Genomic DNA, 22,855 nt, shown 5'->3' on the forward strand with positions numbered 1-22,855 from the left:
GTGTGTGTGTGTGTGTGTGTGTGTGTGTGTGTGTGTGTGTGTGTGTGTTTTCTCTGACATGACCGGTGGTCTGTCAGTTTATGGTGGCCTAACACGATATTAACACAAGGGGGAATCCCAAGGTTCAGATACACTCAGACACTTCCTGTTTCTCTCTCTGCCACCTACTTAATGTGACTCTCTCACTGGCCTGACTCCTCCGGGTTAAGTGAATCACCACAGTGGGTGTGTTGGTGTGTGTGTGTGTCCATGTGCACTAGTAGACCATAGCACAGCATAAGTGTGATGTTGCCAGTAAGATCAGGTGTGAAACCACGTGACAAAAGATGAGCCGCATGCTACAAATTAGGTTTATAAAAACTGCAGGCCAGTTTGCACCCACCAAATATCGGGACACTCCCTGCCCTTCACACACATACACACCCAACACTTCCACTGTAGCAGCACTTTGGTCATGCTGGCATTTCCTAGATTGTCTAGCATCCTCCACAAAGCCATAATCCTAGACTGAGCTAAGCTGGCAGCCAATTTTTGCAGAGATGGTTTCTGTGTGAATGGAGGGAGGCAGTTTGTTCATCTAAGCCACTACTACCTAAGGTTCCAGCTCTTCAACTACATTTTCAGACTGAAGAGAACTTCTGGGAGGCGGCTCTCTAACCGTAAAACACTACCCTAAATTAACACCCTATTTTAAACTGTTTTTACAGCTGGTGATGTTGATGTGATACAGGCCCAGCAGGGGTCAATGGGTGTGACACTTCACAACAAGTCTGCCAGCATGCACTGAAATGCAGAAGGGCTTCCATATAGCCATATATGCTTCTGTGCTTTCATAAAGACTCCCCAAAAAAAATGTATTCTGGAAAAAATTGGAAAAAAAAAAAATCAATTAACGCAGTGTGGCTTTCCATTCAATAACACCCAGTGTTGTGCATAAGAGAAGAGGTCAAGCTGACTGGCATCTCATTAACACAGGTCATATAGTAGATTCTTAGCTTTAGCATTACAGATCAATAGTTATGAAGTATGCAATGTCTTCAAAATTTCTTTGCTTTGACAAACTTAACAGAAACTTGGTTTCAATATCTTACTCGATCCTTGATATTGTAAACTATGTATAACACTGTATACCCATGCAGCCAACATATGGTGATTACATAATAATAATAATAATAACAATAATGAGAATGATGGTGAGAAATGGTATAGCCAACTCCTAATGACACAGAGGGAACTATTGTTAACACCTAGTCAACTATAAACCCAAAGGAATGCCCAAAGTATGTATGACTGTCATATGCAGGTACAGAGGTTAAAAAACACAGACAAATAATTCAGCAAACCATTTCAACATCAGGCAGGTGTTGACTTGCCGAAGTGCAACTCAAAACGTAGTACACATTCTGCCTGTCCTACCCCCATTCCCGCCCCTTTTTCTGTGTTGTGCAAATCTGTCCCAATACTCCTTAAGTCTTTCCTTCAGTCTCTTTTGTGTCCCTCTCATATCTCCTACATTTTTTCACTCCCTCTCCCACCCCTCTTCACCTTTTCTAGTCTTTCTCCTCCACATTTTTCCTGCTCTTCTATTGATAGAGCCTTTCAGTCCTTTTATACCCAGCAGGCCTTATATGGAGAGGAGCTTCTGAGAAACCACTACAGACTCATACCAATTCCACTGACTAGCCAGATGTTTTAACTGCTCACATTTAGTTTTGACTACTCCTATAGACAAATCTTTTCTGAATACTCAACACACACGCACAGTAACCTTAACCATCAAAAATGAATGCCTAACCAAATGGGCATTTTGTCCCTATAAGCGGCTGTTGGTCCCCACAAGTATAGTAGCATTCAAATTTTTGGTCCTCACACACACACACACACACACACAGACACACACACACACACACACAGACACACACACACACACGTTTTCCTTGTTGTGTCTATTTGCATGTCCTGGACGCTGCTATTGCTATGAGCTACAGAGGTCACGAATACAGGATAAACAATGCACACAATACTGTTTAGACTGCACTAAATAAATAAGGAAGTATTTCATCAGATTTGACTAACAACACAAAAATTGGGCAAATCGGCATGCATCCAGTCCAGTAGCATTTAAATGGACTAAGTTGCTATGTTCCCAAACAGCAAATTTCCTGTTTACTCTGAGCACTTCCCCTTTGCTGATTAGATGTTAATAACAGTTCAGCTGAGAGGCAAAACAAAACCAGATTACAGTCAAAAGAGTGTCAAATTTTTTTCTGCATGGTATAGCTCTGTCCTTCCATGCACATATGTGAGTAAAGCACCTCCCCTCCCTTCCACATGCATTCCCCAGGCCAGTATAAATGACAACAGATGAAGACAGTCACAGCATGATAGGTGGAGTTTGGTTGCAAAGAAGCTTGCACATGTGCAGTCACTGAGAATGTTAAAGCAGTGTAAATAGTACCAACTACTAAAGCCTCTTTCCTCTCGTTATTTCATTTCAGAGCCGTTTTTCTGACTTCTATCTCTGCCTGTGTTATTTTTCTCCCTCCTATTATCTAGTTTCTATTTTTCAGGTTATAAAATTTTAAATGATAAAGGATCAATTAAGAGTGCTATAGCAATAAAATTAGCTGGTGTTTGCCTGCATCCACATACAGGAATACAATAAAGTCATTAGTGTTGAGTTAAATTTACACGTGAGTGGTACAGGAGGCAAGGATATGGAGAAAAGGGGAGTTGACAAAGTGAAAGTTTGAATAGAAGGCCATCCAGTTTGTCATTACAGTGTTTTTGACATGTCAGCACAAACCTACATTAAACTTGACAAATTACTGCGAAGGCTTGTTTGAACAGCTTAAACTATGAGAGCAATCTCCTGAGACAGTAACTTAACACAGACCCTCTCCCAATGCAAGGGAGCTGCTCTGCAGTTTGGTCACACAAAGTTTAACTGCAACATCTTCTGAACGCTCTCCTCTCTGACTGGGGTAGGGCTGCTGAGGCAGAAAATACAGACACATACATATGCAACTGCTTCTGAGAAATGCACGTCTGTCATACTATACTAAAAGAATCTACACTAAACAAACTTTAGCTAGACATCACGGTTCACTTCATTTCCCACTTTCATCTAAATATTCATATCCACCTACAACCACAACGTGGGCTTCTAGTGAAAAACATATCACAAAGCAAGACAACTGCCCCTGTGCAGACCCACACACACACTCCTCTTGTTCAGGTCATTTGGTTTTAGCCAGCAAGTAGTGACTAGACAGCTACATATGGGTCATCCTCAGTGATGAAATGCACTGCCAGATGCGACTGGCATCCTGAGACTGAAATAAACAGAGACAGAAGCATTTTCTGAATGAGGGTGGAGATGGGGATGAGTGGTAATATGTGGGAGACAGAAGGGCAGAATATGTGTGGAAGCCACCAATTGTAAAAATAAATAAATAAATAGATAAACAAATAAACAATGCGCAAGATGGAAATCTTTAACCCGCAACATCAACATAAACATATATATGGACAAACTTATTGTACAAGCTTATAGTGATGTTTCTCAGCTTAACATTTCCGGCATCTATACTGATGTTAAAATGATAAACACAAAATCTTTGCTGCCGATTGTTAAAACTAATATAAGGCTGTGAATGCAAAGTCAAAAAGTGGTGATGGTGTGACTGAGTGGACAGAACTAGTATAAAACTGTAGAATCCCCATTTTAGATTTAGTCAGTGTGATTAAATATCTTTTTAAGAATGTGTTCAATCAACTGCCACACCCATAATAATTCAATACCGCTGGGGAACCTACAAGAGCAGCTGTTCCAAGTCTCACTTTATTACTGCAGAGAGTTCACACAAACACGCACGCAGACACACATGTAACAACGTCTTAACCAATTGTTATAGTCAGACTGGGCAGGGCTGTAGATATTTTGATAATAAAGTTGCTAATTTCTGTTTGTAAAGCAGGAATGTGGCTCAGGGTAACTGTGATGATTTGGCAAATATGCTGTACATAAATCAGGAGTAGGAAATCCTGGTTGTCTGGGGCTTAAGGCGCTGCTGATGTTGTAATTTTGCTTTTTGTTCTTTTAAACTTCAACAAGATCTTTTTGGGCCTGAAGGGAAAACTGAAAGTCATTCCAGAGCAAATCTGTCATCTGACAGTGTCTCTCATACACACTGTAGTTTGGCAGGGTGCCCCGTTGTGTTAACATATAATCTTGTATGTTTGGTGGCACTTTTTGATCAGAATTGCATCATCAATTCAATTCAATCCACTAAGTCTAGCACCGTGGACCTTCCCATCTTCCAGCTGTGCGCAGATGGACAGATTCCAGCATCATATTGCAATATTATACCTTCCACTATAAAACCTGTATCCACTGTATACCGAATGCATGCCAATATGCATGCCAATATGCATTTTTATGTCATAAAAACTTTCATTTGACCTATACTGGGTCTCTGCTCTTGCATTATAATGCTGCAGCCGGCACCTTGTTGACACCAATGAAGTAGTCTATCAACAGTAACAGCCCCCCATTGAAAGGAAGGCTGAAAAAATACGCTTCATTTAATTTTCATTATTAAAGGCTGCTGCCTGCAAGCTGCAATCATCAATAAAACATTCACTACTTTCTTTCTACATCATCAGAAATACCATTATTGCAAACTTCTTTGAAATACTGTGATATAATTTTGAGGATTTAATCGCCCACCCCTCCAATTCCTTCCTTCCTTTCTGGATTGCAGCTGGTGACTGAAAGCTCTTACAGTGTTGTAGCACAGTGCTTTAGTATAAAGTATGACATAAACCCCTTACCATGTGAAACACAGGAGGATTAAACACATTTACACATTAACCCTACACGACCAACAGGTCTGTCAATGAATCGTCTAAATTCAAGAAAGCCCATATTAGAATGGACTGAATCTGTGCCTGGGAAAAACAATCAAATATTTTTAGGCTTTAGCTGTACCAACACTCCCACACTGTTAGGGTTTTACAGACTGACTGAAGAATTAATGAACAGTAACCTAACCCAACTACACCAGAACCTGGTGTCCTTTGGCCACTAATGTGCATTACATGGTTGTATGAGGACACTGTACATTTGTAAGACATCAGGGGGGGAAAAAGAAAACTGTCAAAAAAGCCCAGTTCATGCCAGCCATTCTAATCTCATCCATCAGCTGTTGTTTGCATTCCTCCAGACTCCATAGGTTGCTTTATTTTCGTCTTTGCTTCCGCTGCTATCTGCCTTTTCCTTCATGCCACATTGAGTTTTCTACAGAAAGAATAGGGTTCTTATTTGTGCACTTATATAATTCACGCAGTCAACCTCCTCCTTCCCCAACACTTCTTTCATAACTTTTCTTCCCTTTAATTTAATTTCTCTCTTTTCAGATTAAGACAACCCCTGCCTATATTAGTACTGACATTATCAAAGCTCCATGGAAAGACTTGGTTAAAGGTTAACAAGCAGGTGGAGAGAGAGAAGCCTTCAAAGACTTACCCAAGGACAGCCTATTATCACCACACTCCAGGCAAATGAAAACAAACACACACTTTCTTTCCTGTAAGTTGGGCTGCCTATTCAGAGTCCTGCAACACTTATTTGAAACTAGTTTTTCATGAAAGCCACTATATAAATTATTGTGTGGCTAGTACAACAGATATGAGAGCATACTAAAACAATCACTGAATTTTATAGTGAATGTGGTTTATTGGTGAACTTTGATACCAGAACTTTGAGAACTGACTAATGATAAGCTATCTAGGTAGTCAAGGGAGACTTGGATAGGCTCTTATTATACACGCTCTCCAGTTAACCTGCTTTCACACATGAACTGTGGGCAGTGTTGGGAGAATCAGGGCAGACAGTTGCTCTCTTTCAACAGCTCAACAAGGGGGAATCTCTGGCATTAGAGGTATTCTAACTACTTGGACTACCCTGTTTGGTTTAGGCGAGGGTAGCGCATTCAATGACACACACCCACTCTTTGAATTTACTAAACAATTACCCGCACTATTCTCACATTACACAGTTGAACAATATTATATACTAGGCTCAACTCTTCCTATCTTAAGTTTACTCACTAGCTGGTTCACTGGCCAGGCTGATGTTGTGGTGATCACTGATCTGCTGCTTTCCCAGCAAGGACCTTGCCTCACGGTCAGACATACTCCAACTCCCCCATCTCCGACTGCTATTGGTGGCAAGAGTCCTTCTCTAAAAAAGTGAGCTGGAAGTCAACTCCAACCAAAAGGTGGAGCAAGTGGAGATCTGGTTCATGGGGCTGTAGAGCAGAGCAAGAACTACCATTACCAGATACTGTACGATGATGGCGTATAGAAACTAATAAAGGCTGGAGCCAAGCAAAAAAAACCAGAGTGATCTCAGGTAATACTGATACTGATACATGTAGCTGTCCTTCTTGGTTCTTACACTTGATATGAGTTCATTCTGTCACAAAACCATAAAAAACAAAGAAATAAAATCTGTCAATTAACAGTTTGAGACAGATATAAGATATGGACCCAGGGAGAAGAATCTTAGCAAGTATGCATTTTGCGATGAGGTTTAAATTTCGGGGTTATGTCCAATACCGCTTAGGCACAAGTGTACTTAATAAGGCAGCTTACTAAACCAAAGAGCAGCAACTGTGTTGGGAAGGAATTTCATCAAGTTCTTTTTTCTCAGACTTTTTCTTTTCCATCTGCTTTCCAGTTTCACATGACACAAACATGCCTCACTCTCAAATTTCAGTGTGAACACATCTGACTTGAATGAGTCACGCAGTGAGCTAAGAATAGTAAACCTAAATCTTATCATAGTTAAGAGGGGTGCTGAGTAGGGAGGGGCTACAATGAGGAATTTATTTGAAGAATAAAATTTGAGCCTGTCTGAATTCTGCACAGCTGGGAAAAGCTTTAAATTTTTCTGATATTTGCTCCCATGCCCATCAGCATACACAATCACTGACACGCAATATGAACGCTTTTTCAACAAACACCGAGATTTGCCTTTGGTGTTATGTCACAGCAAACACAGAGCAGGTAGGTGTGCCTTTACAATGACAGATGATATTGAACATTACATAACCAGGAGAGGAGTGGACATAAACACATGCAAGTTCCCAGCAGGATCCAGAGAGCTTTGGTTGCCTGTTGTTAGAGTAAGGAGGGCAGATCACACACACATGCACGCACCTGACTAAAAAGGTAAATGTACAGGTGTTCTAGGCCTATTTTGGGATGGTTTACACAGTTTGACTTGCCCAGTGTAAGGACAAGGAGAGTGTTCTTGTTCCTCAGACCACCTACCTACTGCTTATGTGGGCGGCAGAGCCAGAGTACAATTCAAATAAATATCTATTATTGTATGTTTATAACTGTTGTGTTTAACCTGGAGGTAAGCGTTTGAGCCAAATCCAGTAGGGTTTAAAGTCCAAGAAAAATGATCCAAAATGTTACAACAGAACTACACAGCAGAAGCTCCTCCAAACACCCACAGAGCTCCTCTCCTTCTGGCCTGCCAGTACACATTGAACAAGTGCAAGAGCAGAGGAAATCGGATTACCTTTTTAGCTTGTATCATCGGGTTAATCTGAGTAAAGGTGTGCAGGTGAGGCTGTTTACAACAGAACAGAATTAGGAAGCAACTTAGTCAGCACTGTGTAACTAAACATGAATGAGCAGTTCTTTACTTAGTCAAATTCAACCTGTCAGATGTGACTGAGGGCTGTTAGCAGGCATCAGTCTGTTTCTTTTTGCTGTTTCATCACATCAAATACACTTGAACTGTGACAAATAAATAAATAAATAAAACTCAAGCATTCAACTTTCAGTCTTTTAAGGACTTCCCATCTCCTACAGTCACACCGCATGTACAAAAATGGCAGTGAAGCTGGTGTGGATTTTGACTCATGTCCAGGGTGGTTTCCAGTCACACACCAGTCAAGGCTGTAATACTGAGGAGAAGCAGGATGCAGTCACTCATAGCATTTTTTCCCAGCAGGGCAGGGCTCGCTGTACCACTCGTCAAGCTTTGGGATGTGGGAAAGAATTACATGGAAATGCTAAAGCAGCTGCCCACAGCTAAAACTAACCAGGCGCACATACTGTACTCACATACCCTACGAGACTGCGAGTCATCATCATACAGGTAACACACTCTGGCTCACTGTCAGAGACAAGCTCTCATTACTTCCATTCAGCTAGAGGGTTCCAGCACCCTAACACTAACAAACACCATCAAACTGTAAAGTGGTGCAGCAAGAATAAAGAGAGCAGTGTCGCTCACTATTTGAGATTCATTCTGATTAACCCTAACTATAGTGACTGACTGGTGTTACACTGAAATGGCACTGATGTTTACCCCACTACTGAGTCTAAGCACTTTTATGTAAATGATTTTGTTAAAGAGATGAAGAATTAGACAAAAGTCATGAATTACTGCAGTCTTACCTGTCTATTTGACATCTTTTCATCGAGATCATTCTGTGACAAAGGTAAATGACATTAACTGTGATTCTGTGCTTTCACTGATACAGGATGTTTACATATGTATACATACGTATACACATCCAGAAATGCATACACTATTATATATTGTACATATATTTATTAGTTTCAGGTTGGCCATTCTTGTATTTTGCTCATTTGTGTTGTTGTGTTTGCACATCTCTGTTGCTTGTGGGGCTCGCACACAAGAATTTCACTCGCATGTGCTGTGCCAGTGTGCCTGCACATGTGATGTGACAATAAAAGTGATTTGATTTTGATTTTCAGTGGAGAACTTTTGTGTGTGCAGACATCCAGTTTTTCAGCCAATTTTCTTTTGAACAAACATTACAACTTCTTTTTTGTCCATTTTAACAGCAAGTGGCATTTACTGTGGCTCAAGAGTTGGCAGTTTGTCTTGTAATCGGAAGGTTGCCGGTTCGAGCCCTGGCTTGGACAGTCTCGGTCGTTGTGTCCTTGGGCAAGACACTTCACCTGTTGCCTACTGGTGGTGGTCAGAGGGCCCGGTGGTGCCAGTGTCCGGCAGCCTCGCCTCTGTCAGTGCGCCCCAGGGTGGCTGTGGCTACAATGTAGCTGCCATCACCAGTGTGTGAATGTGTGTGTGAATGGGTGGATGACTGAATGTGTAAAGTGCTTTGGGGTCCTTAGGGACTAGTAAAGCGCTATATAAATACAGGCCATTTGCCATTTGACCATATAAGGATACCTGTTCTCATCACACAGAGCCAAGAGTAGAAAGAAATCTGTCCGAGTTCATGCTTTGGGCCCGCAGGTAATGCTTGTGCACATGCAGACCTCATCGTTTGAAATGCTGTTTGTGTTTAACAAGAGCATTTAGTACTTTTATAGTACCCATGCCAGGAATAGCATCACAGGTCAACTTTAACGTCACAGGGACTTTAAGGTCTTAACCTGTAAATGACATGAAAAACCTGAGCTGTTCTAACATGCAAATGTCAGTGTTCATGAAAATTGTACTTGCAATGCTTTTGATGCTTACAATAACATCGGCTTCCAAGTTTATTAAAAAAAAAACAGGAACAACTGGGGAAAATTTTTCAAATGACTTTGATCTACACTTTCTTTTGTTCCTTCAACTTTAACTGAATTCCTCTGAATACTTTCTTTAATCCAGTGCTTCAACTACACAAAGTTTAACAAAAAATAAATCTATCAATCAGTCACTTCAGCTTTTACAGCAATTCTGTTATTTCAAATCTTTGAAATCTGAACCTTTAAAAAACAAGCACAAAGTCATTGCTAGTTGTTCACAGATTGCTTATCCAGAAATCAGTCGTGGTGAGATGAGAAACAAAAAAGTTTATTATGCATGTAGAAAGTCTACAACCATAGAAATGGATTGTACCAGCCCACATGGCTGTTGTTAATCTGTTATTGTGCTCTCTGTCTCCAACAGTCTGTCTGCCCAAGGGTAGATCAATAGTCGCTCCCCTCCAGCATCTCCAACACCTTCCCATTTCAAGGTCTGATTTCATTTCCCACATGCAAACAAGTGGTAGTCGTCATCTAAACCAGCGGTCCCCAACCCAATTTTTTTTTTCCAAAGTTAGTTTAATACTATGACCAACACAGCCAACGTCTACTAGAGCTCACTTCCATTAGTATCGAGTCTCTTGACTGTGTTGGCATCTTTAATGAAATTATTTAACAAATATTAGGTATGCTGTATGTGAAAAGCCCATGCATGAAGTTTCTGCTTCAGTTTTGTTTTTGTTTTTTTAAACTGCAGTATTAACTTTAATCATTATCATGTGTCAGTACATCGCATTTGTTCATGGACGCAGCTTACCAACCAAGCTCACTAGCGTTAGTTGTTAACTAAGCACTCCACCCTCCTGTGCAAACATGGTCACTTATAGTTGAGAAATAAATAACGTGCCAGCTAACTGAGGCTTCAAAGGGCAGAGTCTAGAAAACAATGGGAGATGCCACTGTTTCTACATCCATCTTTTATATACAGTCAACAGTTCAACTAATAATTTCTTCAGTACAAAAATGGCAGTTAATTTAATTTAATTTTTTTTTTACTTAACCCAAACCTCATTACATGCAGGCAGCTTAGTCACCTAGGAGGCATTACTTGTGCATGGGCCCTGACAGTATTCCCGCCCACAAACCCAATGTTTTGTACATTTCTCTCATTCAAGTTTACACTCCCTTTACCATGACAAGCGTAACTTTAACACACATCCCATTTGCTGACATCAACAAGTCTGACAGGACAAGTTGACATTATGAGGTTAATGAAGGGAAATTCCTCTCCGTCTCCCCCCCAGTGAGTATTTCCTATTGCAAAGTTTAAGTACATTAGCGTGTATCAACACACATCACACATTCACACATGCAAGCGTTCCTCTCTCTTCCTGTTGTGTAGCGGATGGTAGTGATCTGGCTAAGAGCCAGGCTGTCAGGTGTGCCCTTTGCAGTCCACCTGACATGCAGCTGAGCAACTACAGGCCAGGGAAGACCTTCACCCCATCAACAGCAGGTCCTGTATCCGCCAAAACAAAATGCTCAAAGTGGGAGTCGCCCAGTGTTCTTTTTTTATTCAATATTTATTCAGCTCCAGGCAATCCCCTAACCCATCTGGTCTCACTGCAATGCACTGCAGAAACTGGCAGCAGAAATCTGGCATGAAGGAATCTACTAACTTCCATAACAATGTGGAGGGAAGCATGACTAGTATTTGATCAGATAAACAGGCAAAGAACAAGCCAGGACCAGTAAACTTTTTCCTCTCATGTGAATCCATGTAAGAATTAGATGTGAAATTAAAACTGAGAGTGTGGGAAAAAAAACTGAGCTCATAACGTTATCTTAATAATCTAAAAAACACACGCACCCATTTCACAAACCCTTGCATTGTGTTTGTGCTTAAAGTGGGAAAGTGAAAACACCCAGCCATGCAAAAGTAGGAATACATCCAGTGAAGAGCCCAACCTCACCCTAAACTACCAAACTTCACTCTCACCACAACTCGGCCTCAGCCATGAACCAAAATATCTCCGAAAGCCCAGCCCATTAAAATAAAATAAAGCCGGCAGTACAGCACTAAGGGAAGAACTGCCTTCAAGCCTCTGCCCACATCAGCCCAATGGAAACTGCAGCTAAACGTGACTGACCACAGAGTATACAACTGGTGGAACTGCTTTGGAAAAATGTATTGACTGCAGCACGCTGATGTGCATTTTGTGCCAAGTAGAACAATTGTGCAGACTGTGCACGCTGAAAATTCCACCATGTGCACTTTCTTTAAAGAGCTACCCAAATTAGACCACCCTGCAGATCAGTACAACCCTGCTTCAGGGCTAATCGTCTCCAGTTACAAGCTGCCATTTAAAAAAGGAGCTTGTATCAAACTTAGAGCACTTTAACAGGCGCTGAGGAGCAGCTGCAGCATGCTAGTCAGCACAGGGAGGCCCTCCCCTTCAGGTGACCTTGAAGGAACTGGTCAGCTGGTCTTGCTGCAGCTTGACCCATGGAGGACTATCCCGCCCATTCTGGCTCACTTGTCTGAACTTCTATCTTCTGGTTTCTGTCTACACATGCATTTATTTAACTAACAGCACAGGCTATTTTGCGTTTCCCTTTCTGCTGGGTGGGTAATCAACTTCTCTTATAATCAAGATGAAGCTCAGCAGATCAGATGCCAAAACACAATTTCCTCAAAGATAAAAACAGCATAATGGTTTTATAACACTGCCTCAGTATTTTTGGTCAGATTTCTCATCCCGTGACAGCCATCAGCACCTGTGGGCTGCATTACATGCCAGCTGTTTGCATTATGTTTACCTCTTCCAAACCACACACAGGTTAACAGGTGGACAGGTTTGTGGACCAAGCCCTTCCTCAATTGCTGACACTCTCTCGCAGCACAAGTCCAGCGTCTTCTGACACATACACAGGGTCTCTTAAAGCTCCATTAAGAGATGGTTCATTTAAAATGATTAACACCGCAGCACCTTCTGCTTGCATCAGGTGTGCTAGCCTGTGACGTGAGCCGTGTAGTTGCTGTCTTAATCTGTGTCTGTCTCGCGTCTATAAAAAGACAACCCCAACCTGAAGGATTTGATTTTGTGGGCTATAGGCCAAATCACTACGTGGCTAAAAGTCCACAGCACTGCTTTTCAATGAACGCCAGTGAGCCAGCTCCGAGAAAATACAAGCCTACACAAGTGTACGCATGAAGGAGGAGAGAATGCCAGACCAAACTTCATTCAAACAAAAAAAGGGTCTCGTATTGGATTTCATAGACACTTAAAATAATCACATGTAATGTTGATTCTTTAAACCGGTATATATGCAACACACCAGCAGGGCATGTTTAAACTTTGAACTTAAGCACTTAGCTAGGTTAGCTGAAATGCATCACAATTTAATATATTACTTATGACAGACAATGAAGCAGCGGTAGATAACAGAGTTTAACCGCTTTAACCACACTGTACTAATACGACTCCTGCTGCTGTATTACGAGTCTTGATGTATGGTTTAACTGAGTAAAATGAGTCACAAACAGGCTGTGTCGCGTTCAAACCCCACATTATTATTATTATTATTATTTTTACAATGGCGTTTTGGTGAAAAGCTTCTCTCCATATGGTGCACACGGGGACTTTCAGCCCACTCACTCAAACATGCTGCACTGTCACGAATTACTGAGCAGAGACTGGCCGGTATCACAGCTGTAACCAGTACAGCAGCCGTGAGGTTGGAAAGAGCCAAAGTTAACAGTTAGCACAGTGGGGCAACTGCCGAGGAGCGCGCGGGAGGCACCTAGCTTAAAATCTGTGTTTAAACTGGATGAAAGCTTACCTTACAACAGCCGAGGTCAAACGCGCTATGCCGCTTTTCTTTCACTCACTTCCACCGCTCGAGGTTTTGGAGTTGTGTCTCACCGCCGTGTCAGTCAGCCCACTTACTGACTGGTCACTGTTAGTCAGTAGGTAACGTACTGTGTGCCGGGTTTCTCCTGACCCTCCCACCACCACTCCCAGTTCTCCAACCGTGGGCTCTGCCTCAGCGCGGAGGCTTCTCCTGGACTGCAGGTATCAGTTACACTATGCTTCGTGAACTGATATGCTAGTATGAAACAAACTGCCAGTGTGTCGTAGTTGTCGGGGGTTAAACTCTATGGGAGTGGTGTGGTAATTTCTCCTTTATTTTTCTGTCATCAAAGGACAGCACAGCCGCGTAATACCAGGAAGTTAACCAAAAACCAACCCTGCTACAGCTCCCGTAGGAGTCATGAGTTTCTTTCGGACAGGTCGTGCACTATGATTTGCCTGCTAATACTCTTCAGGCGGTTTTGTTATTTTCTTGTCTCTGGGACATTAGAAATTAAAAAAACAAAACAATGTCTGCTTTTACTAGCCTGATAAATGGCAGCGTGCTAGGTGAGCTGACAGAGACTAAAGGTTTAAATGAGGAATGATACACAGACAGCTTTCGTGAATTAGAAGATCATAACCAGATCCCTTCACTTTAAAGCCAAACTCTCTGGGAGATCGCAAACTACACTCATAGCCATTTATTGCTGTCCACCCATCTGAGCTCTGAGCGGGTTAAAAGTTCATCCATCGGCACCTCTAACGGGTGGGGTAGAAAACAAATTCGCGCAGACATAAAAGTAGACGTGAAAATGCTAGATATTTGAGTCTGGAGGAACCGCTAACCAGTGCCATTCCAGCCGGCCATTCAGCGGCAAACTGCAGCTCAGCGGTTCCATTGAGCGGCTCTCGTCGTTTTCACGGGGTTCTCGTACCCTCTGCTGTCCAAACAGGCGTCACTGCACCTGCACGCCATCACTCACAGCTCTACCTCGTGACAGGAGACTCTAAAGTCTGCTGCCTCTTCCTCCAAAACAAGTTCCGTGTTAGTTGGATCCAGCTTTTAAGCACTTATTTTTTATGAGCAGTTCATAAATGAAACAACCCCAAATGGTTTTCATATTTCACCAATTCGGAAGTTATATTTTCCCAGCTGTGTTTCTACTGATGATTTATGAGTCTAAAAATAACATAACTAAAATTAACCTATTGGTTATCCATTATGTTTAAGGTTTTTGATTAAAAATACAGTAAGAGATACTATGTTAATACTGTGTTTCAGGGTCCCCGATGTGTCCCTATACTTAAATAGCACATGTTCTTACCAGTTACTTTTTCTTGCCACCTGTCTCAGCTTTTTGAGATGTACTGCTGCCATCAAAGTCTAAATAAGCTAATATTTCCCATGAAACAGTCAAATCTCTCAGTTCAAACATTTGGCATGTTTTCTATGTTCCCTTGTGAATAAAATATGGATTTCTGAGTTTCTAAAACCATTGCATTCTGTTTTTACTTTACATATCGTCCCAAGTTTTTTTCAGGTAAGAAAGAAATCCACAAAAAAGAACTAGAAATTTCCACCCTTGCTGCTAAAATTTTCATTTACAATAACTGAAAGGTTGTTGAAGTTTTAAGATACAACACTGAGAGTAGGAGAGAATGAATAAAAGGTTTACTGGGAGTTTTAAAAAAAGTATGATTTTTTTTTAATTATTGTACTTATGAATGAGTGAAAGTCAGTGTCATGATGTATATTTGAAAATATTTCATTTGCACTTTTTATGGGTTTTTTTTTATAACTGTCCTTATTGAGCATCGTCCAGACGTGACACAGCTGTCATATCTTGTTTCACTCATGCGTTCTCTCTTCCCCTAGTCCTGATAAACATGAAAAGACTGAAGCTTTTTCCTGTGCATGCAATACAAAGTTATGAGGCTCAGAAATTCTAGAAAATCTGATGCAAACCAAAGAGTGCTAAATGTTCATCCACCCCTGTGAGGGCCTGTAACTCAGATAATGATATAAGATAAAAACACATTTTCATGCCTTTTAGTTATTAAAAAAAGTTAGCTGATTATGCAAGGGTAAGACAGACTCAATTTTTTAATATTTGAATCATTTATAAGAAAAAGACAACATAAATGAAGCTCCTGCACTAAGTATAAGATAAATAAGGGTTGTTTTCGCCTGCCAATACTCTAGAGGAGACCAATAATGAACATTATTGGTTAGATGTGAGTATAATCATACCCTTTAAGATTTTCATTGAAGAATATTCATTGGCGGCAGCACGGTGGCACGGTGGTTAGCACTGTTGCCGCACAGCAAGAAGGTCCTGAGTTCAATTCCAACATCAGGCCGGGGTCTTTCTGTGTGGAGTTTGCATGTTCTCCCCGTGTTTGCGTGGGTTCCCTCCGGGTACTCTGGCTTCCTCCCACCGTCCAAAGACATGCAGCTTGTGGGGATAGGTTAATTGGAAAATCCAAATTGTCACTAGGTGTGAATGTGAGTGCGAATGGTTGTCTGTCCCTGTGTGTTGGCCCTGCGACAGACTGGCGACCTGTCCAGGGTGTACCCCGCCTCTCGCCCTATGACAGCTGGGATAGGCTCCAGCGCCCCCCGCGACCCTGAAAAGGATAAGCGGAAGCGAATGGATGGATGGATGGATGGAATATTCATTGGGAAAACTTGACAGTTAAACATGTTCATACAGCTGAACCCTTGCAGTTTGGCTGTACATTTAAGCACCAAAACTTTCCATCTCTCTCTGACCTGCCAGTGCTACTGCTGCCCTCCATTGCTGCCTGCTCTGTGAACCCCTAACTAGGCTTGCTAGTAAAACTGCACCATCCCACCATACACCTGTAGGCTCTGATAGCATAATACTCCCCATTTTTTATGTGTGTCACAAGTGCAGTCAGTGATGAGCTCAGAGCCTAGATGATAAACTCTAACTGTACTCTGTTTCTCTAATAAATTAAACATTCCAGGTCTGAATCCCCTGCACTGGACTTTGTATCAGATATTACTGCAGTTATGCACTGTGCTCATGTGAAGGTGACCTCAGTCTCAGTTGTAATGTGACTTCACTGCCAGAGGGGGGGGTGATCGATTCAGCCTCAAACAACCCGCTACTAATGACACACACACACACACGCACGTTGTATCCTGTTGGCGTTGAGTAGATGGGCAGAAGAGCTGGTCATGACACTGGCCCCTTACCTTCAGGCCCAGCCCTGTCTCCTCTTCACTTACCTTCCAAAATCAACAAACAGCAGCACACTTGATCTTTCCTTTTCTCCCAGGATCAGTTAACACCACATCGTTCTGATTTCACTTAACAAAAACCAAAAAGGTTTACTTGACTTATCTACTGTAATGCAGCAAAAAGGTCCTACATTAGCCTACAAACTCAGTGTGATCCCAGCATTCACTGACCAGCTGCCAGACTTTCAGAAAGGGGGAAAAGCATTATCTGTGGAAAGTCTGAACTGTATAAATGTTCTGAATATTTTGCACACTTCATCAGTAAAGTCAGTACATAGTTGTTCATGCTGAATTAATTTACCGTCAGACTAATTGAGTTTTGCTGTGCTGTGCTGTGATTGTAGGTGTCGATTTTTGATGTCGAAAGACAGGCACATTATAGGTCAGGGAATGCACACTTTTCACATGTACCCAGACGCAGGGTGAGTTGACCTTTAAGGAATGTGGGAAGGGGAACGAATGAAGCCATGTACTGGAATGTCTTTGTCGTTTCCTCCCATCCAGGCTACGGTACATTCCAGTCCTCCCCAGTCATTACTAACCAGCACGCAGCAGGCTGCATTAACCACACCACAATTCTCTTTCTAGAAATCTGAAACCTGTGTCTGCCAGTGGTTACACTTTACCAAAAGATACCTTATCCCATAAAGGGACTGCTTTAAAAAAAAGCTAATTCCATTCAATCTGTAGACAACTATATTTAGATATTACATATGAGCTTAGCACATACAGTATGAACTGCTGAAATGTAAATGAAATGTGTTAGTCACATCATATAGAGTCTATTTCAGACTCTATAGAGTACACACAGACTCTATTTCAGAGTCTGTGTGTACTCACCTACATGTAAAGCTATGGCTACTGCCAAAAACTGCGGTTCCTTTAATGGCCACTTGAGACAGGCTTCAAAAGCGAGGAATAGACTCCCATTTTAAATGCCAAACTTTAAACCATTAAAGGCATGTTTACACCCTAATACAAAAAGGTTTTTGCTCTCTATAGATAGTTTTCCGCTTCCTTCCATTTGGAAACCGATAAGTCTTAAACATAGGAGCACAGAAGCTTTGCTCGACATCTGTGTCTACTTGGCCTCCTCTCTGCTAATTAAAGGCACTGAACTGGACCTCTTTCTTGTTTGTTCTAGAGGATTATCCGACTAACATTATGGCCTGTTTTACGGCACAGACAATTTCTGTTTCTGCTTCAGTTTTGGAGATTGAAATTCTTCCTTCGTTATTTAGCACCAATTTTTAACTAGGCTTGCTAGTAAAGCTACAAAGATTCGCCGATTAACTTGGATAAATTGATTATAAAAAAACAAGATGAACTGTTAAATTATTCCGATGTGAGATTTAAATTAGACAGCTTGCTGAAGGCTGATGGCAGCCATCCTATTTTTCTATTTGTAATACTTACACCAAGCAGGGGTGAGTCTAAAGGGGGGCATGGGGTGTACTAATATTAATATTTAATACTTAAGATAAATAAGAATTTTCTCTTTACGCAGACCAGTAAAAATATACATGGGCCAGTAAAACTCAGAGCCACTGACCTGGAGCTGTTAGGCTGGACGCTGAGTTATTATTAACATTAATTATTGACATTATTAACATCTACACCATCATAACTTCCGTTTTCTACAACAGGAAACGTTGCATCAAAGCACAGGCCAAATCTGAGAGAATGCTGATACACTCGCTTTCCAGTCGTATGGTCCTTTAAAGGCTTTCAGGCACACTTAAACGCACAGACATGCACAAAAACACTTACACATGAACACATATACACAGACACACCAAATCTACCTCATCCAGGGGATATGATATTGTAAAAACTCTTTTTTGTTTCCTACTAATGTAAGAAAGCTTTCCAAGAAGACAGGATATTTCATTTTATGCCTTAGTTCAGATTGTATATATATATATGTTTGTTTGTTTTTTACATTACTGTACTTTATTTTATTTGTACTTTGAAGATTCTCAGTCATTCATTTTATCGTAGTCTAAGAAGCCTGGAAAGAAAAGCGTCTGGACTTCTTTGAGTTTCTTGAAGACGTGTAGGAGAAGACTCTCCTGAGTTTTTTGATAAACCGGCTACATAGGGGATGACAGTGTTGTTGCGTTTGTCTTTCTGATCTTCCCTAGTTTGTGTCTGATCTTCTTTTCTGTGCATCTTTGCTGACTTGATGAAAGCCCAATTAGGATAACAACATGTTTTAAGAGCTTCCTTTACATGTGTGTGTTCTCTCTTTTTTCCTTTGGGCTAAGAGGGAACATTTTCTGCCCAGTGTTGCAGGATCCTGATTAATCCAAGTTTGTGTTCCAGATGGTGGTGGGAGTCAAAGAGGAGGTACTGGTCCATGTGTGTGGGCTTCCGCTAAAACTAGTTGAGGTTCGCATTCTCTTTGATGCGCACGGCACAGCCCAGGAATGGCAAACTGTTATCTTTTGTGTCTCCCCTGGTGAACTTTATGTTTTTATCCACAGAGTTGATGTGAGCAGTGAAGGATTCTACTTCTTGGGTTTTGGTTTTGACCCAGGTGTCATCAACATATCTGTACCAGTGGTTAGGTACTGTCCCTTTAAAAGAGCCAAGCGCCTTTATTTCCACTTCCTCCAGATACTACGATATGACCCAGTGTCATTATTAAGTTGGGGATGGTTTTGTACCACCTGATAAAAACAAGTTCAATATTTGCCTTTGTTTTAGCCCTGCTGTGGGTGCTCACCCAGATTTACTTGGAAATACCTGCCTGTGCTCACCAGCTAGTTGGTAACTTTGCTTTTGGACTTTTTGAGCAGCACAACGGGAGAACATTAAACATTTGGCCTTCAAACCAAAACAGGGTAAGAATTCTGTGCAGAGCTGAAGGGAACTGGGAGTCTGGTGAAAATTCTCTATAAGCCGCTCTATAATCAATTTACTGTTAGCATATAAACATTGACTGTAGCAGCTTTCAAATGCATCATATGCAGTGAAGTTACTTGACTCACAACATCCTCTCTATAATTAATTATGTGAGGGCTGACACTAAACCTTTTACACTCAATGTTGCACATTCCTACAATATTATAACTGTGCTGGTATTTACTGAAAATATCCAAAAATGCCCTTTGTATCACCAAAGAACGTTTTAGGGAAGACACTATGAATGTCAAATTGCTACTTAAAGCACCGTGACTTCTTTAAAGAGGGTTCTTATTCACTCTAATTAACACTTAGCATCATGAGTCTTGTTCTGTAACACAGTACAGATGTCTCTAATGTGTCCAGAAATTACAGAGGCAGCCTGGTTTGAAATGCATAATTACCTCTGAGTAATGCGTTTTATAATTCGGAGAGCGCTGCTCAGGGCCAAGCAAGATTTAAATGCATTTACTAACCACAGATCATTTGATTTATCACCACAGACAGCAAATTCTGAAGCAATTTACAGTTCTTAAATTATGTAAAAGTTTCTCAATGTCAACCCTGTGGGAGATGAACCCTATAACCTTAGCTGTGTCAGCACCTATGTCTACCCACTGAGCCGCATAAAACCTCTGGAATGAAAGATGAGTGGAAAAATCTGACTCCAGAGCTGGCCTCAGCCATGGTCACAGTGTGTATGCAAACTGACCTTGCAGTTGTGGCAGTGGTTTTCTCCATTCTTCCCTGGAGAAAGGATGATTTCCCCTGTCGGGATCAGCTGGATCTTCAGTTCCATCATTTTTTTCTTAATTCCTTTAGCTTCTGTTAAAGTTATCCTGTTTTTGTGTGTGTTTCTTGTTCCTCCCCAAAGAATTGCAACTCCTAAGATTGAGCAGAAAGAGAACGTGCGTAGAAGATCATCCCAAGAGAAGTTAAAATGCAACTATCAGAGATAGTAGGTTCATTTGAAATGCATGCAAGATCACAAATCTCTCTCTGAAATGAAAAGAAACCACATGCAGTATCTTTCAGTGGGAGCCCTTACCTGATAGAGAAATGTTATTTCATGGCACGAGGATCAGTAGACATACAGTAGTGATAGTAGTTTACAAGCATTGGCACAGAGATTTGAGGTTGGGGTGTTACCTGTTGCAGAGCGGAGAGTCACAGTGAGGCGAGCTTCCTCTCATGCAGCCAGAGGATGTTGCCTCTCTGGCTGAATTCACGGGAAGGATATAGTACGTAGCCTGACTCAAGATGGATGCCACTTACAGAGGATATGTGTCTTTTGTTTTACAAGTGCATGTGAGTATGTGTCTTTAGTAAGATAAAAAATATGTGCTCTCGTAGCGAGTGGTAAACCAATTTGTATCTTCAGTAAAATAAACCATGCATAAGTCTAGCTAATAAAAGTCTAGATCAGTGGTTTTTAACATTTTTTGCCTCAGTCAGAAATGCCCTATCTCTTGTCTTGAACCTGCTATTTTAAGCAGATTTTACACGTTAGACTATTTAATGCCATTAATTTAAAAAGACAGAAATTGTTCTTTGTTTTTCCATTCAGGTCAAAGTTTCCACTTGTAGGATATTACTTGGAGTGACAGAATTCAGAGATGCTTCATCAAATTATCTACTTTCACTATGATTTATACACCACTTATATTTAAACTATTTAATCATTATTTTACACAATATTTTTAGCTTGTCTTTCTATCATTTCTTACCTTAAAGGAACTATATTTCACCTATTGTTTAGGCCTAATTTTAGCTAGCTAGTAAACTATTTATTTAACAAATTATTATATGATTTGAACCGTTTAAACTTTTCACTTATCTTTTCATTTTAGTTTAAAAAATGTTGCTCTTTTTACCATTTGTCTTCTTTTAGCATTTATTTGAACACCATCAGTAATTTACTTTTTACTTTTAGCTAGGATTTAACCTCTCTCTCTTTTAGCTAAATAAAAGCTACTTTTAGCTAACATTTTCTTAACCTTTCTGTTACTGGTATTTAACCTTTTACCTTTTGCAATGAGGTAACTTAGCTTAATGAGCTTAATTAGCTTTTGCCTGCCAACTAAACCATTGCTTTTAGCTAATATTTCACCAATCTAGCTAGGAGCAGGTTGTCGATTACTTTAAGCTATTTTATACTTAGCTGGATATATTTATGCACTAATTATGCCCCAAAATTTCAATTGTTCACTACTTCTGGCGTTTTTACTACTACAAACGAGCTGTCTATTTTTACCATCTAGCCAATACTTTATACTTTGTAAGGTGTTGCAACCTCAACATGTGATTGTTTCTTCATTGATTTAAGTTAACATTATTTTTGCTATAATTCTTATTTTAAATGAACTACATTTTACCCCAAAATGGCTACCTATGGTTTTGGCTCCTGTTACATAACTAATCATTGCATGCACACACACATACACACATACAGGGTTGATCTAAACATGGTTTCCTTCTAGAAACAGCATCCTGCTTCAGACATTTACAACACCCACCCAGATGATTTAGTGTGTACGTATGTGTGAGAGAGATGCATTTCTGTTTGAGCGTGTGCATGACGGAACCTACTTGTGCTTCTCTAAGGATATACAGTGCTCACAAGTGGCAGGCGTTTGCATCGCTGGCTTTCTAAAAACAAATAAGGGACTTGTGCTCTCATAGTGGTGCACTTCCTCAGAAGGAATGCTTCCAGGGGTAAAGGGGTAATGTTTGACACTGGAGTCGAACACTGGTGCATGTGAGACAGAAGCATATAAACAGCTTCAATCTGATAGATAAACATGCATCATTCGCATAACCTTCCTAAACTGTCTGATGACTCCAGAACCCTCACACCCTGTTGGTTCACTGTTATCACCACAGGTCACATCCAGTTATTTGGGCACATCATAATATGTGTGGTGAATGGCCAAGCCACAGAAAAGATAACTTTAGAGCACATAGAGGGGTCTGTCTTGAGAGTATTCAGCTTTTATCTCTCTTAATCCTGCGCTATAAAAGGTTTTTTTGATACATAATTAATGAGCAGTAGCATAAAAAGGGATATCTTTCAGCATGAGCGTCACACAGGATTTGTATGTCCTGTGTTTTGCAAAGGGGCATCGCACATTGGTGTTAAGAGAGGGGAAGTGACAGAGACACACATCCTTTGACCTCTGACCCTAGCTGGAGGCATTTCTGACAGCTTGGCATCAACAGGAAATCTGTAGCCTTGATACACACACACACACACACACACACACACACACACACACACACACACACACAC

At 40.9% G+C, this 22,855-nt stretch overlaps 1 protein-coding gene and 1 long non-coding RNA gene across 3 annotated transcripts in view; one reads left to right on the forward strand and one right to left on the reverse strand.

Annotated features, from left to right (window-relative positions):
* The window catches only part of LOC102309800 (unconventional myosin-Ic), a 61,340-nt gene extending 40,600 nt beyond the window's left edge, over nucleotides 1-20,740 (reverse strand). The window contains exons 1-2 of one of the 2 annotated variants that reach the window (XM_005944691.2): nucleotides 20,615-20,740; nucleotides 20,279-20,451 (exon numbers count right to left, since the gene is read on the reverse strand). In XM_005944691.2, the coding sequence (XP_005944753.1) occupies nucleotides 20,279-20,368 (90 nt within the window). In that variant the 5' untranslated portion in view covers nucleotides 20,369-20,451; nucleotides 20,615-20,740. Of the gene's footprint in view, nucleotides 1-13,377; nucleotides 13,565-20,278; nucleotides 20,452-20,614 lie in introns of those variants that run through there. The other variant, XM_014340870.2, reaches the window with a different exon arrangement.
* Nucleotides 13,507-22,855, forward strand: part of LOC102309486 — an 11,980-nt gene continuing 2,631 nt past the window's right edge. The window contains exons 1-3 of the long non-coding RNA XR_317189.3: nucleotides 13,507-13,610; nucleotides 20,441-20,524; nucleotides 20,725-20,874. This is a non-coding gene — a long non-coding RNA (uncharacterized LOC102309486). The remainder of the gene's footprint in view (nucleotides 13,611-20,440; nucleotides 20,525-20,724; nucleotides 20,875-22,855) is intronic.

Source organism: Haplochromis burtoni, unplaced genomic scaffold (assembly GCF_018398535.1).
Source record: "Haplochromis burtoni strain Fernald_Lab_line unplaced genomic scaffold, NCSU_Asbu1 Contig_417, whole genome shotgun sequence".
NCBI lineage: Eukaryota > Metazoa > Chordata > Actinopteri > Cichliformes > Cichlidae > Haplochromis > Haplochromis burtoni.